Source organism: Ambystoma mexicanum, chromosome 7q (assembly GCF_040938575.1).
Source record: "Ambystoma mexicanum isolate Mex_15411 chromosome 7q, UKY_AmexF1_1, whole genome shotgun sequence".
Lineage (NCBI taxonomy): Eukaryota > Metazoa > Chordata > Amphibia > Caudata > Ambystomatidae > Ambystoma > Ambystoma mexicanum.
Window position 1 is genome coordinate 528,850,630 of NC_090941.1, and position 17,387 is coordinate 528,868,016.

The following is a 17,387-nucleotide window of genomic DNA, read 5'->3' on the forward strand; positions in this document are numbered from 1 at the left end:
CTACAACTAGGTCTGTGTGAAGCTGCTGGGCTTCACCTAGTCCCACACCACACATTTTTTCTGTAAAACTTTGCAAACTTTGCAAAGTTGTGTGATGCAATTACATATAATCATAAAAGTATTCATTGCTCAACATAATAAATTGCATATATATATCTATATCTAGATATATATATATTCACTGAAAAAACCTTAGTTAAAGCGACATTAAGGTGCAAATGTAATGTAGCAAAACCCTTGAAATTCGACAGACAATTCAGGCAAAGCCACCTTAACTACTCACCCCCTGTTGCGCAGTGTATGTTTCAGTGATGACATCCGAGCTGATGGTATCACTGATGACATCACTGATGACATCACAAATGACATCATATGTTACATCATTGGTTACATCACTGATGACGTCCGACATAACATCCTATATGACTTGAATTATAAAAGCACTGATTACATTAATTCCATTTCCAACTTTTAGGACTATTTTCTGTTACATAAAACATATAAACATATTTTCAAAGTACATTTTACTCTACTGAAATTTCTTAAAATTTAGTGTATGCCACAATTAGAAGTACATACAAAAATGAGTACAGCAAACATAGTGTAGTATGTAAAGATCAATTTCCGTTGGCATGTCAACTGTGAGAGTGGAATAAAACATAATTAATTTAGATAAGAAATAACTGAAAGTAATATAAAACCAATTGCATGTCTAAAAGTAAATCTTCACTGTCTAAGCTTCATTACTTTTGTATATATATGTAAAGTATTAATATTATGTTTGGAGTATCTTGGTTCGAATTCTTATAATATATCACATTACATAAGGGCAAGTAAGTTGGGCAACATGTTTTCTTAACACTTCTTATTTCGAAAACAACAAGCTTATATACTACTTTTATAAGAAGTTCAATAGAAAATGTAAATCTGTACATTTATCATTTTCCTAATACTCAGGGTTCAACGTGTTGTTTCTATTTCTATCTATCCCTATTATCATTACTACTGTATATATATATTATATTATCTTACAAATATCTAAAGTACATTAGCCACAATGAGGTACATTCTATGGAATGGACTATTTTAATTGCTTGCTATTAAACGAAATGAAAGATATTTCAAAAATATTTCATGTTTATATTTTTTTAAATGTCATCCTTTAATAAATCCTGCAAATTAATGCTCCACAAGTACTCATATCATACACATGTGTACCAGTCTATTATTCGATGACATGTTCTTATAGTATTAAGTACACTGAAACAATGGGTCTCATTACAAGTATGGCGGTAAGGCAACAACGGCGCTGGTGTCGCTACCGGCACAGTTGCTACCGTACTGCCATAATAGGAGTTCTGCTCGCGGGTGCCCTTGCAGCCACCAGGTCTGACCTGGTGGCCGTACCGGCACCCGCGAGCAGAACATGATGGCAGCACCAGTACTGTTATTAACGGTACCGGTACTACCACCCTCCCCATTCCCATTAAGCCCTATGGGGCTCAAATGGGAATGTACTGGGCCCGGCACCCGCAAAAGGGCAATTACTGGGTCCGGCTGGGCCGGAATAGCCCGGTAATTGCCAATTCGTGAGTGGCGGACCCGGATGCGAGTTTGGAGGTAGCCTTGCTGGTAAAAACCGGCAAGGCCACCTCCAACCTCGTAATGAGGCCCAATATGTACCAAGAGAGTGACACAAACATATTTCAAGGGTTTTGCTGTGAAACATTTCAACTTTAACGTCTCTTTAACTACATTTCTTTCAGTGAATATGAAAGGTTTTGTTGCAATGTCTTGTTTCTCTTAACTGTTTTCAAACTAAAAAAAATGTCAGTGAATATAATACATGCATAGATTACAGAGGTAGCAAAGAGCATATTACTTTGGTACCATTTGTTAAATCCATCCAAAACTTTGTGACAACAATAGAAACCTGAACTTCAATATTTTCTGCATATGGTGTGATTTTGTCAAAGGTGGTCAGGGTAGGGGAAGAACAGTTTTTTGGTGTCCTATAACTTTGGCGTTGTTAGACGTATCTGCACGAATCTCTACAAAAACAAGATAGACATGACTTTGAATACATTTACGTAGTTTGTTGTGGTTTAGTGTAAAGGAGGGCAAAGTTGTAGGGGGGTCAGTGTCGGTGAAGAGCAGTTTTTGGGCGGCTTATTATTTAGGCACCATTCAACAAATCCACATGAATCTTCATAAAAACAATATAGAGCTGACTTTGAATATTCTTGCAAAGTTTGGTGCCGTTACATTAAAGGTGGAAAAAGTTGTAGGGGTTTCCTAAGATTTTCAAAATCACACTGGACTTGAATAGGGACAACCTTTTGCTTGAGGCTACAGCTCGAACAGCAGGCTGGATCTGCACCAAACTTGTGTGAGGATCTTTGGTCGGGTCCCAAAAGCATGCTTTTGCTAATTTGGTGTTGATCCGTCCAGTGTTTTATTTTTTCAAAAGTATCAAAATGTAGATGCAAAATATAGTGGCATAACCTTGGGGCCTGAGAATGATCCTTATTATGTGTGTTTTATTCTTTAGTGGACAGGAGTAAAATCATAATTAAAGTACTAAAATGTCTTCTTTGCATAGGGTCTGTTTGTTTGAGTGATAAGGAGGCTAGAGTACCTCATCATAGCCAATGCTCAATCAGTACAGAGTTACTCTGATGTGTAAGAATGACATGTTGTAAATGGGTTGTATTTTTCAATGCAAACTCCAACCAAACTGTGGGCCTGAATCCACCCTTATATGCAGAAACTCGCTTTTTTAAATGTTGCATCTCTTTTTTTTGTATGTGTCATCTGCTGTACCAGTGATGTCAGTCAAGATGCCATAAGTGATGTAATTTGTGATATCATCAGTAATGGCATTTCTGATGTCATCTGTGTGCTTATGGGCTGCCTTATAGTTAAGTCCAGCCTTATATGGGGGCCTTAAAGTTATAGTCCAGCACCTGTCGAATTTCAGGAGCTTTGTGGCATTAAAGTGGCACCTAATGTAAGGTGGACTTGATTTAAATGTGAGTGCTGAACCCATTGCCTCCTGCCCAATAGATGTAGGCACTGCAGATGTTAAACCATCTTTTCTAATACCTTATTCCTGCGATACTTTCACAGTAATCATTTCCAATTACAGCGGTATAGTGGCAGATCTCTCATTCCTGCGATAAAGGGAAACATTTCTCAAAATTAAAAAGTCTTCCACGTCCTCAATGGCACTCAACATGTGTCCCCCTTCCATTTCCAGGTCCCTACACTCCACTCAATTGCTTATTCCCTTCCTAACACTCTCCCATTTCTTTGGGTGATGCAAATTTGTTTCTGAGCGCTTTTTGGGACGTTACCGCAGAAATCTTGTGAGATTCCTGCAGTCTTCCCCTGATAAACCGAAAATGTTCTACCCGTAACTGGCTCCCCAACCCATCCCCCAAATCCCCATCTTCACTTGAGATCTTCATTTCAACTACCGACCTCTAGCATGATGTGATAGCTATTACTTTTGCTATTAGTATTGATATAGCGTCTACGGCCAGGCCATCTAAGCGCTGTCGTTCAAAACAATCAGCGTTCCCCTAGGAGTGACAACATAAAAAGAAGACTTTCGAGTCTCTTTCTGATCTCGAGAATGTTATTAGACTCTGTAAGGTTGTGGGGGGGTTAATTCCAAAGTTTGATGGCATCCTTTTTGCTCCTCCAAATAGAGTTTTGAGTTATTTAATTTGCGGCTTCCCCCAGTAATATCGCAGGAATCACCTGCATCGAGCCAAAAAAAAAGAATGATGGCTTTTCATTTCTCTGTCTCTGTCAAATATTATAGAAACTACTGGATGCATTTACCCCAAATTACTCAAGAAAATTAAGTCAGTACTTTGTGCCAATTGTTTCCTATTTGGTCCAAATCTGCTAAATGATCTTAATGCTACAGCTGTTCAAAAACTGCACTACCTCACCTCCAACCTATTGGGTGAGCAATAGGAAGATACTGTGTATGAGACATAGGATTATTACATAACGCATCATGTGTATGAGAGACGTTAAGCACTCAGAAAACCATATCAAATGTACCCTCGAACTGAATTGGTAGCAGAAGATTTGCAGACACCGCTGAATATCGAGTATCTGTAAAGAGAACCTAACAAGTGCAAAGTGAGGTCATAAGGAGAAGTTTTGATGACGCACTGAAATTATATGAGAATACTTAAAGAACAAAGAGATAATTGAAAACAGAAGAGTAAGCATACATACAAGTGAGAAGAAACTATATATACAAAGAAGATAAGTAACTAGATGAGTAGTAAATGTATATACACAGAAACGCAAGGTAGATGTGCCATATAGAAACTTGCTGCAGTAGAAAATGTAACACGGGTAAAGCAGCCATGTTGGAAAGATGAACGCCGGCTCTCAATGATATATAAGCAAAGAGCTCAAAGGAGAGAGGTCAGGGCTGTGGAGCTGACAGAAGCTGGAAATACAAATGTATGCATGTACAAAGAATAGCTGTTGGCAAGAGATCAAGGATGCCACAGCGAGAAGCTACTGAACGGTACAAGGGGAGTCAACAAGGATAAGCAATGTACGCAGAACATATTTCTCTTAGATTAAGTAAATGAGCAAACATGTGTGAATGCCAAGTATTGACAATTAAAGATGCAGAAAAGCATATGTGAGATGAAGCAACCAGGTCTCCAGAGACTAAAGAGGGTAATGACACTCGATATAATTGAATCAAATAAGCACTAAATAGAAGGTGAAATGGACAAAATCATGGTCTCTTCACACACTGTGCAAGACCAGAAAACCAGGCCTATTCAGAAGCCCTGGGCAAAGATAACGATGTACCTTAATTCCCCTTAAAGTTCCAGAGAAGAGAGCATCCAGCAAGGTCAAGTACAAAGGAGAAGACTTGGCTGAAGACTTGGCTGATGAGAGAGGGTAGATTAATTGGGCAAGTGGGCAGAAGTCTGACGTTCTCTGCGCCTGGGTTTCGATTTTCATACGTGCTGCTAACGAGCCGAGTGTCCAAGGTTGGGAGAGAAGCACCAACCAATCAAAGGGCTTATGTGATGGTGGACCATACACTGTTGCAGAAGCCAATCCGCTGCTGTTATGCTGCTATAATCTGTATTATACATAGTTAGAGGGAAGTTCAAGGCATGCCTACCCGACAAGACAAGGCACAGCCAATAATATTACTAACACTCACAGAACCTATAAGTAGATATAAGTAGATATGTTCTCCTAACCAATCTCTTCATCCAATAGATTTTATTATTTGCCACGTGAGATGACGTCATAGCTGACGCAGTTTGAGGTATAAAGCCTTTCTGTACCTGAAATGTAACTCAAAGTGTGTGGACTACAACTTGTTGTTTGCCGGGTTTCCCTACCTTATTGAACTGATAATAAAGTAGTATTTTGCCAAATTCTTTGAGTCTGTCCGGTTATTTGAATCCAAGATTATTTGTTATGGTAATTCCATACTGCACATAGAAACGCCCAAAAAGTGCTACTGCACAGAAACATATAATGCTGCAATATGAGGTATTTGGTGAGGAGAGAAAACAGAATGAACAGTAGAAGAGGGAAGATAACCCAAAGTGTCACGTGGGGGGGAGGGCATTTTGCTGTAAGCATCACATGCAGAGGGTAACACCCCAATAATATCCAAAAATGTTTAAAGTGATGAGACAATAAGCACTGCATTAAATACAGCTGCAAACAAGCTGTGGGGTTTCGGCTTTTGTTTTTTCCTCGTGGGTTTTTGTGGGGGGCCTTCGAAGAAAGGATCAGTCTGAACATACGGGCTGGAAAGCCGGGCCTTCGTGTCCGTTGGAAGATTCTATATACTATACAAAAGGAGGCGAAATTCCTGATTGAGGATCGGTGATAAATCGAATGTGTGGCATCATAATTTCCCAATCTGCCGTGTTTAACTATTGTTTTTTCCGTGCCGATGCAAAGAATTGAACAACGTGGTAATTTAATTTTCATTTTCTTCATAATATTGGGGAGCATCACTTTTATGGCCAGGAGAATTAAAATATATATAGTGATTTGTCCATTTGAATACTATTCAAGTAAATCTTGCTTCATTTGACGGCTGAAAATAGTTATCCCTGTGAAAAAAATAAGGTGGTGTGGACCTACAAGCAGCAGTAAAATGCCTGAATATGGCCAGCTGAGTAATCTTTGGAAATAAATGGCCAGCTGAGCAGTCTTTGGAAATAAATAAAAGTGGTTGTTAAAATGTTCCTACAGAACAAGAACTTACAAAGATATTTGACGTCTTGAGGAAGCCCCCACTTTTGTGGTGACATATCATTTGCTCTCTTGGCCTTAGACCAAACTTCATTGTTTGTAGTTTATCTCCTAGTACCTCTAGGCGTTTGGCCATACCTGTTCCTAGTCGAACTAACTGATAAAGATACTTTTTTGATTATTGTAAGTGATCATTATGTGTGTAATTTGTCGGCATTACCACACCACACATAAGGGGCCCTGATAAATCACACAGAATCACTTCGCGGAGAAACCATAGACAGCGACTCTCACAACTGTCTCAACTTAACTTCAGATACATTTGGAAACCGACATTGTGGATATGTGCTGAAGAAATGGCAACTTCGGGTGAGAAAATAGAGCAAAATGTCTAATGTCACTCTTAATTGCAGTACAGAGCCTTTTGTTTAATGGATCACAGAGACACCAGGGCCAGCATTCTCTTCCTGTATGGAAGCCAGGATCGACTTATGACAATATGTTCTTTGATACATTTATCAAGCTAGTGTCTTATGCATGACTGCTGAAATGAGGGAAAGTAAGGATTTTGGGGCCCCTGAGGTTCTGAACATCCTCTGTGTTTCTTCTTAATGTAGTCAATTCCCACTATTTAGCAAATTCCTTCTATGTTAATGTCAACATGGAAAACTAACTTAGTAAATGCATGCATATCTTAGTGTAGTCATGGAGTGTTTCTACTTAGCAATGCCATATATATTTCTCTGGTCCTTGCAGAATTCGACACAAAAAATGTTTTCTGCCTTTATGGAAGGGCAGGGAGGCAAGAGGGAGGAACAGCAGGGGTCAATGTCTTACTTAAAAATGTTCTATGGAATTTCATCTACATACATTTCAAAGTGGTAAGTTTCTTAGTGGCAAATTGATTGTTGTAGTTTTATGCAAGGAATGGCTTCTCCCTAACACCTAGGTCCTCACACCTTCCACACCCACGCTACCTGAGACTGGGCAATCCAATCCCCTGGTTGCTTGTAGATCCCTTACTGAAAAAGGGCCCTGCGTCCATCTCCACTGTTATTAGATCCCCAATACCTTGTTCCCCGGCTCCACTAACCATGTTCTTCCCCCTATGATTGTAAGGTACTCAGTTGCTCCTCAAAGCTAGGCCCATGCTCCAGAAATACCTCAATATTAATAATAATTATTATAGTTTTTTATTTTGGATTTTAATGGGGGGGCTCCAAATCCCTCTCCTCCACCTTGGCCACACCATTTCTCCCATGTCCCAAGGAACCAAGACCAAATGTATGACTTTTAATTGTATGTAGATGAAACCACCACAATGCCTTAAACTGATGGAGGAAAAGTTCTAAACAGGATTCGGACATTCACAATAATGATCCTCAACAACTCCCTCTCCATTCGCAGATATGTTTTAAAATAAACACATGCCATGCCATTCCTCTGCCAATAGTGAATTCAATGAGCAAAATACTTTTTCCCATCATGGTGTTTCTGGTTTGATAAAAGTGCCACTGGTCAATGTGTGACTTTTGTACATAATGGTTGTTCTTTGATTTCTTCTTTAGCTCTTCTGCTGCCATATGTACCAAGTCTTAATGCGGGATGTGATCAAGAGCACCATGTCACCACAAGGAAATGTGGAAATATTTAACCCACAACCACCTGCTCATAAAAGTATGCAGTTGCTAATTAAACAAGCTGTGGAAAATAGGTAAGCCTCCCACCCCAAAATAAAAGTAAGGGGTATGAGTTTTGGAATTCTTTGCTAAGTATCAGACTCTGGGTCATCTATAACAAGTTATGGACTGGACAAATATTCAGCAAATTGATGTGTTGCTATTTTTCCACTGTTGGAATCAGAACCAGAGCAAAGTCAGAATTAGCAGTAGGATTGTTGGGCTGGTTACCATGTGATACCGCCCACATCTCTTCAGTACCCCTAATTCATCCTCGTCCATGCATGTGAAACAAAGAATGGAAGAAGGCATGAGTAACACCTGTTTGGTACTGTTTTTGCCTACAAGGGCCTAGGGCAGAAACCCATACAGATACTCAGACTAACATGTGCATATTCCACCCACACATCATGTCACTCCCCTCCTCACTCTCAATGACAAATATGCAACACTCTCTCATACAATGCATGCCTCCATTCCAACAATCTCATTCACATCCCTTTCACTTCAACACGCAATCCGCCCGCTGAAATAACTCTATAGCTCATGTTCATTGCATCACCTTGGCAATACTACATGCTGTCAGCGCTGCTGACACCATCACCTGGGTATCCTATGTCTTCATTGTTGATGTTTTGCATGGTTTCTAGCAAGTTGCTTTCATCTAAACTGAATCACAAAATCGTTGACACATTATGCCAGAATCTGAATAGCGGCTGCGCAAATATTGTGCAGTGTTACCTTTTGGTGCGGGTTTAAGCACTTAAAGAAATGTAGATTATGAGTTAAACAAGCACATAACTTTCTGAAGCAATTCCAAACAGTATGGCCAAAATGTCAGGTGGAGTTGAGTGTTTCCTGGGCATCCTCATCCTCTCTGGATACAACATGCAACTGTAATTGCTTACGCAATTACAGAGAACAAACTCCTCATGTTCTTTTGGAAGAATTATTCTTTATTATTTTTTTGTATTGGTGCCTATCGGGCACCAATAAAGTAACATGGCCTTGCACCCCCAAGAAGCAATTTTCATCATTTCTGTTAAGTTTTCACCTGTTGCTACCCCACTTACATCTCTTGTATACACTACCAGCAAGCAAACCCTTAGAGGCTTGGTACCGATCATGTCTCTCAATTATAGAGAGAACCTTCCAATCTCTAAGGGAACTCTGCCACAAAGAACATAAATATAGTTCTTCTAAACCATCGAAATAGATAGGACGTCACCCAATATTTAACAGAACCCACACACTTCAAAGGAAAAACCCTGGACAAGAATGGTTTGGGCAAGGGGATCAGGAATGCATTGGAGGATGGCAGCAGCAATAGGGAAGACTTTTGATGAACCCCCACATCCCGTTATCAACTGTTTGTGTAACTCATGCTGCCCATGTGACACGAAGATATACTATGTCAGGACGTGATAGTGCTAGAAGAAAATGCCGCTCCATCCCTCATGAAACAGATAAAAATTCTAAAGGTGGCAAAAAATTGTAACCATGGAAAAACGGCATGTCCTCTTTCAATTTACACAACATAAACTCCACTGTCTACTAGACCTCAGCCAAATTTGAGACCACAAATGCCATTCACAATTGTCACCCAAAATGCTGCGCCAAAATTGTGAAACTTCGTTGTGGTCCTAACGTCAATGCCCTGATGATTGAGATGGCCCTGATACCAATCAATCATTAACACTTTCTCTGGAAGATCTGAAAATGTTCTCTTAGTTTAGGTGAAAACGCACACTGACAGCCACAATCTCTTGCATGCCTACCAGCCAATCTTCAGGCTGCATTGCAGCACAGAAACAATCACAATCCCATTGAGAGAGAGTGCCATATGCAAAAGGAACAATGGTGACCTCTGCCTGCTGGCCTCACCTGGCCTAGCAGTAATGTTGCATAACACTGACCACAAAGCCCACGTGGATATTCTCTCGTCTGAAGTGGCCATTAGAGGCAATGTGCTGCCCTAGTTCACAACCTACCAAAGCAACATACATCAATTCAGCTGCTCCAGATCCCAATAGCTGACAATCACATCTTCAGCTCTCCCCTTTCATCTTCAACCTCTTCATGGAATTCCTTGCATTCCTCATTAACGACTACAGAATTAAAATACATCAATAGGCAGACAACACTCAACAATGCTCATCAATGTATAACGAGCAGGGTAGCTCAGCAAGTTAACACTTAACCCAGACATCTGCGTTCAGCCTGCAAGACCCAGATTCAGATCCCAGCAGGGTCGATTTAGCATTCATCTTCTGAGGTTGATAAACTACTAATAGATTGGATAATAACACATATTAACACACATATTAATATCATGCTTAAAGGTGAGTGCAATATAGAACAAAGCAATATATAAACATGGAATATTATCATTGTACGTAAAATACCTGTTGATGAGTGGCATACTTTGCCTCAAATGACCCAAAAACAATATCCACTCTCACTTCCATTCACTTCCAACGGACATTAATCTGGAAGTATTCATACCCAAACTCTTCACTTGTGTCCAGCTACTTTGGGCTTAATTCACAGAATTCAGCGCACAAGTGGCGCACGCGGCTGGTGCACAGTGTGCACAGTGTGCACGTGCGGCAGTCTGCGCCAGCCGCGTGCGCCAAAATCAATTTCCGCGAACAGCGTATTCATGGATTTCAACATCCATAACCAGCCATGGCGCAGAGTATCGCAGCGACCCTGCAGCAGCGCCAGTTACGTCCACAACCCCTCCCCGTGCGCCATGAAGAGCGCACAAATCCCACACACGGCGCACAGGCCAGTGGACCACAATACAGCCCCCCAACCACGAAAACGTCTGTAAAACTCCCCGCTCACCCCTCCGAATACACATACCCCGCTGTGTGGGGTAAGTTTCACACGCGATTGGCCCTGTGCGAGCGGGGTACGTGTATTTCTGGGGTATGCGGGAACTTTCACATGCAATTGGCCCTGTGCGAGCGGGGTACGTGTATTTCGGGGGTGCGCTGGAACTTTCACACGCGATTGGCCCTGTGCGAGTGGGGTACGTGTATTTCAGGGGTGCGCGGAAACTTTCACACGCGATTGGCCCTGTGCGAGCGGGGTACGTGTATTTTGGGGGTGCACGAGAACTTTCACACGCGATTGGCCCTGTGCAAGCGGGATACGTGTATTTCTGGGGTGCGCAGGAAGTTTCACACACGATTGGCCCTGTGCAAGCGGGGTACGTGTATTTCTGGGGTGCGCGGGAACCTTCACACACGATTGGCCCTGTGCGAGCGGGGTATGTGTATTTCTGGGGTGTGCTGGAACTTTCACACACAATTTCGCTGTCTGAGCGGGGTACGTGTATCCAGTGCGGTGTGCGGGGTGTTACACACGTGAATTGCCAGTGTGGGTCCTCCCAGGTGTGCCCTGCACCCCTGGTCATGTCCCGCAGGCAGCCCATTCACCATGGGCATGCCCCCCAGCCAGCCCACATGTCACCTAGTACTAGTGATCACCGACTCATGTCCCTCAGCACCCCCACCCACTCAGCATTGAGGGGCACCTGCAGCAGGCCCTGACTCATGTCCCTCAGCACCCCCACCCACCCAGCATTGACAGACACCTGCCAGCAGCACCCGACTCATGTCCCTCAGCACCCCCACCCACCCAGCATTGAGGGGCACCTGCCAGCAGGCCCGACTCATGTCCCTCAGAACCCCCACCCACCCAGCATTGACGCGCACTTGCCAGCAGGCCCTGACTCATGTCCCTCAGCACCCCCACCCACCCAGCATTGACGGGCACCTGCCAGCAGGCCCCGCCTCATGTCCCTCAGCACCCCCACCGACCCAGCATTGACGGGCACCTGCCAGCAGGCCCCGACTCATGTTCCTCAACACCCCCACCCACCCAGCATTGACAGGGACCTGCCAGCAGGCCCCGACTCATGTCCCTCAGCACCCCAACCCACTCAGCATTGACGGACACCTGCCAGCAGGCCCCACCTCATGTCCCTCAGCACCCCCACCCACCCAGCATTGACAGGCACCTGCCAGCAGGCCCCGACTCATGTCCCTCAGCACCCCCACCCAGCATTGACGGACACCTGCCAGCATGCCCCGACTCATGTCCCCTCCAACACGTCATAAAGATGCCCAATCATGGGCCTCATGTGCACCAAAATCCCACAGCACGCCACCCCAGTCTTGAGAGGCAATCAAGTCCCCAATCCACCCCACACTGAAATGGCTATTCCATGACACAAAACGAAAGTGAACTATGTACATCAAAACATGTCCCTCACACACACACACTGGGTGCAAGTGATTGTCTAAATCCACTTTTTCACATGCAGCAACCCAATGAGCGAATACCACACATGGAAGTAAGAAACAAAAATGTATTATTAACAAAATTAATTAAATGAAAGCATAAAACATATTTCAAACAATGAAATGAAATGTATGTCCGAAACAGAATAAAAAAAACATATGAAGAACCAATCCAAAGTGATGAAAAAAGAACATGTGTCCAATCTCACGGTCCACCAAATGAAATCCAAAGGAAACGTAAATTGAAAAATCCATTGATCCATGGTGATTAATAAAATAAAATCCTCACATGATCCACTTTTCAACTATGTACACCGAGTTCATCCAGGGTCCATGAGCCCAACGAAAGAAATGAAACCTATCCAAAAAACTACCTAAGAAAAGAACTATATACAAAAGTGTGTGGCATAGTCCAATCACCCCAAAATAAAGCAAAACGAAAATGAAACCTAACACTAAAAACTATTTACAATGGCGGCGGGCTAGTCCGACGGCTCACTTTCCGATGTCCCGTGCCAGGGCATAATCGAACTCCTGCTCAATGTCCTGGAGGCAGTCCTCTTCCATGGCCCGAGGGTTCGCAGGGACGATGCCATGTTGGACTCCAACTCCCTGCGAATAGCCTCGAGGCACTCGTCCCGCCTCAGTGCCCTCCGCATGGAGTTCTCCGCCCTGACCATTGTGAGCCGATGCCTGCCCCTCTGATGTTGATGGCCCCGAGCCATCATCGCTCCCACCTTGTTGCTGCTGCTGCTGCTGTGCCTGTGCCCTGGCTCTTGCTGCCTGCACGTCCTCCTCCGGCTTGGGTGCAGTTGTTGTGGTGGCCACCCCTGCTGGGTGTCTGTGGTAGGGATGTGTCCTCCACCAGACTAGCCACTGGGTCAGAGGCAGCTCCACAGAGTACCCAGGTGATACACGGGTGGGAAGATGGCATGGAGGACGACTGGTGCATAGGGGATTCAGGTGAGGAGGGGTTCAGAATAAAGTCCAGCATACGGAGGAATCCAGCCCTGGTGACCCGTCCCAGTAGGTCAACGCGGTAAACGAGGCATCCGAGATGACGTGCAGTGTCTTCACGAAAACACTGCAGGTCACCTCGCATGCCCCGTTGACGCAACGCCATCCCAGCCAGGACAGGCTCAACCAGGTCCCGGATTGCCACGTCCGCAGGGAGAGGAAGGCCAGTTGTTGTGCGCTCATCCCCTCCCTGAAAACGGGTCTGGACGTAGGCATCCCTGCTGGTGCAGGATGACGCAGTCACAGGATCGGGACAGGATTACACACAGGCACCTCCACTGCACCACTAGCACTAGTGGAATCCCCACCTCCAGACCCCGTGTGTGTCCCTTCCACGGCCTCCTCCTCCACCAAACCCCCCACCAACCTGGATGACTCCATGCCATCTTCCTCCGTCGGACCCTGTGGGGTCTCAGCTGCCCCTTCCGCTGTCGAGGAGTCCACCTCCGACCTCTGCCTCTTGGACATACCCTCGGCAGCGGCGGCCTGGACCCGGGACCAGACTCCTCACTCCCTGACGAGATGACAATGTGGAAGGGGAGCCGGGCCTTGCGTCTCCGGCTGGTGGTGCAATCACTGCCACTTTGCTCCACAGCACCCTCTCCGCCCTCTTCATCAGTTGATGCTGCAGACAGGGAGGGATAGAACACAGGCATTAGGGCACTGTACAATGGACTGATACACACATGACAGTTGCACATGAGTGGCAGTGTAAAACTACAGACATGGCATCACACTGCCCAACACACATGTCATTTCAACTCACACACATGAGCAAATCAACAGGAATATTGCATCAGGCAGCACCGTCCATACACAAACAACAGCATGAGCAGCCGAAGGTGAGCCTGACGTCACATGAAACACGGGGAGTGAACAACACATGCCCACACGCCACCAGACTTACATGCATGTGTACATCTCCACCAACTGTCGCAATGATGAGATCGCCATCCATGTCACATCTCGCATTCAGCCTTCTACATGTCAGTGTCACATGCATCCATGTTGCATCACAGTTGCACACTTGTCAAATACACCCACATGCACATGTGCATAGTGCAGATACATGCAGCATGAATCAGCATCCATGTTTGGCACCACATCCATGCCACAGTACATACTCATAATTCATTACATGTGTGCACCCACACATACATTTGCACAGCATGCTTACCAACACATACACCATCGATATGTATCACACTTGATAGGAATCACATGTGGCAGGTTCACGTCCCTGTACATACGCAGCCATACATGTCCCTTCAAAGACATATGTGCAACCTGCACACTCCTGGCACACCACAACACGCACAGCGTCCGATCAGTATGCATGTACACTTACTGCTCGACTCCAGACGGGTCTGCCCCTCAAGGACCTGGACATAGAGCACTCAGCGTATGCGTTCCAGGACCCTCATCTGGTTGTCGGTCAGGTGGACCCAGCACCCCTTGGCATCCGCTGTGTTCAAGAGGCGCCGGGCCTTGTTGAGGGTCCTGGACCTGAAGTCCTCCCAGCGCTTCCGGACATGTTTGATCTCGCGGACTGCCACCCCCTCCTCGTTGATGGCAGTCACGATGTCCATCCAGATCCTCTTCCATCCTTCATTGTAGGCGCGCAAACTTCCAAAGAGGGCATCATACTGCCCCAGGACTTGCTCCACCAGGACACCAACTTCATTGGCACTGAAGCTGGTGGCCCTCTGCCTCTCTGCTTGGGGGTTGCCAGTGGTGCCAGATGGTGTAGTGACCGACATTGGCAACCCCAGAGGCAGGTGTGAGTGGGCAACTGGGTCCTGGGGCTGGGCTGTGGTGCGATGGTATCCCAGTCGGGAGTCTTCAGTTCCAGCAGGGGTGGTCACAGCAACTGCACCCCTGGCTGACGTGCAGGCACCAAATAGCAGGGCACGTGGGCAGCAGGCAGGCAGCAGCAGATGGCAGGTGGGAGCATGCTCAGGGATCTGGGGGGCAGCAATATGGCCTTCTGGGCAGGAGCGTGGTCTTCCGTGTGTTGTTGCGTGGCCAGCTTGATATGGAGTGATTTGGCACGTGAAAAAATTGCACGTCAGCGTGTAATTCGAGGAAAGGCCCTTAGCGTGTAAGTGCATCTCTGACGTAGCGCGCACGGGCGTTTCCCTCAACACGGGTGCATAGTGGATCAGCATGTGAAAAAACCACACGTCCGTGACTGAATGCGTGTAATTCGAGGAAAGGGCCTAAGCGCGTAAGTGACGTGACGCACGCGGGTGTTTCCCTCAGCACGGTGAGCGGGGCCAGCAGTTTGCTGTATGTGCCTTTCGTGGAGACCGACGTGTGTGTTGCTACTTCGTGTTGTTTGGCGCTCCATCACAACTTCACAGCGGATCAAGGACGTATCTTGTCTTTTGGCGGGGGTATTGGCTACGCGTGTTTTTCATCATCGCGCTAGTCTGACGGTGAGTCGCGCACGCTATTTTTCCCACTGCGGGTGCCCCTGTGTATCGCGTACCCGTTTTCGAGGTCATAGTAGCCTGCGTGTCCCGCGTTTTTCGTGTTCCTGGGTGCCACCGCGTACTGCCATGCTAGCGGGGCCTAATTGTCAGACTACGACTGCCCACCGTGATACCCACTGGAAGCAAGTTGCGGAACGTGTGAGTGCATTCGGCCATGAGGTGCGCACGGCGCAAGAGTGCAAAAAGCGTTGGAATGACCTCAAACGTAGCGCTAAGGCTAAGCGTGCCTCAAATTACAACTTGACTCTGGTGACTGGCAGTGGGCCGGCACCTGAGGAGGAAGACCTCACTCCGCACGAGTCACTTATTGCGGAGTTCATACCACCTGAATCGGTCGAAGGAGTGGGAGAGATGTCAGACTTTGATGCCCAGTCCAGTGAGTGTTGCTGCGTGTTTGTTGAGGACATGTGTGTTTTACTTGTGTGATGTGTTGTGCATGACTGCCACTACATGTCATGTGTACATGGTTCTGATGTGCAAGTAATGCAATGCTTCACTGATGCATGGCTGCTCTGCAGGATGGTGGACATGTGGAGCGGACGGGGACTGTCCGCATCACCACTATTGCACCGTACTCACATGCTGGTCACCAGGATGCCCCTCCGGTCCATGTTCCAGCTCACTGGCCCCTTCTGCATGTAGCCTGGGGGAACCTTGCTCTCAGCCCTGGGACTATGTCATAGCATGACTGACGTGCACGTGTCCTCTGCCTGCATGCAGGTACTCAACGTAGGCATGCTCCCTTGCCCCTCCACCCCCCCTCTGCACCCCAATTTCACCTTTGCACTGGTCTGCTTCAATTTTGCCGTTGAGTACTTGCCTGTCCATGCGTCCTGTGTACATGCTAACTTCCACCAGCCAATCTGCCAGACATATGCTGTGGGGTACATCCTTTTTACTTGATGCAGGGTGTCTCACTTGGACTGTGCAGAGGTCAGATGCCCCGCAGGGACATGAGTGCCCATTCATGCTCCATGTGGATTCCATGCATGCCCCTATGTGTCCTTGACTGGATGATCATTGTAGTACATGTCCAGGGTGACCTACATTGCATGGCATTTCATCAGCCTTCCCATGGCCACTGTGGCTCAGTCCTGCGTCGCACACATGTTTAGGGTGTGACAGTCTGTGTGGGTCACAGCCTGTTTCATGGCCAATGACTCTGTCCAACTGGTGTAGTGTCTTCTTCAAACGTGGGTGTACTCCTGAGATTTCATCATGGGTCCTGCTTACTGTCCCATCATCATCTGCTGTGTTGTCACTTGACTCACATGATGCAATTGATGCTAGTCAACACTGTCTGTCAATGCACAGGTCTATGGTCATCCTTTTGATGCCATGCCAGGCATCCCTCCATTTGCACTTGGGGGGAGGGGTGGTTTGCTTGTAGACATGCTACCCATTGCATGCACATTGCACGTGATGGCTGAAGTTGACCTTGCACTGCCTTCACATTTTCTGATACACATCATGAAGTACTTGTACATGTGGATAGTGAGTAACGTACAAATGTGCTGCACTGCATCGACCCACTTCAGAGCGATATAACACCCTTCTACATGCCTAATCACAGAAGCAATGTCAAGTTGACCCAGCATGCATGGCAGGTT

At 45.8% G+C, this 17,387-nt stretch overlaps 1 protein-coding gene across 3 annotated transcripts in view; it reads left to right on the plus strand.

Moving 5' to 3' along the window:
* The window catches only part of ERICH6B (glutamate rich 6B), a 2,074,788-nt gene that overhangs the window by 1,491,420 nt on the left and 565,981 nt on the right, over positions 1–17,387 (plus strand). For all 3 annotated transcript variants that reach the window (XM_069640454.1, XM_069640457.1, XM_069640455.1), the window contains one exon: positions 7,842–7,987. In XM_069640454.1, the coding sequence (XP_069496555.1) occupies positions 7,842–7,987 (146 nt within the window). The remainder of the gene's footprint in view (positions 1–7,841; positions 7,988–17,387) is intronic.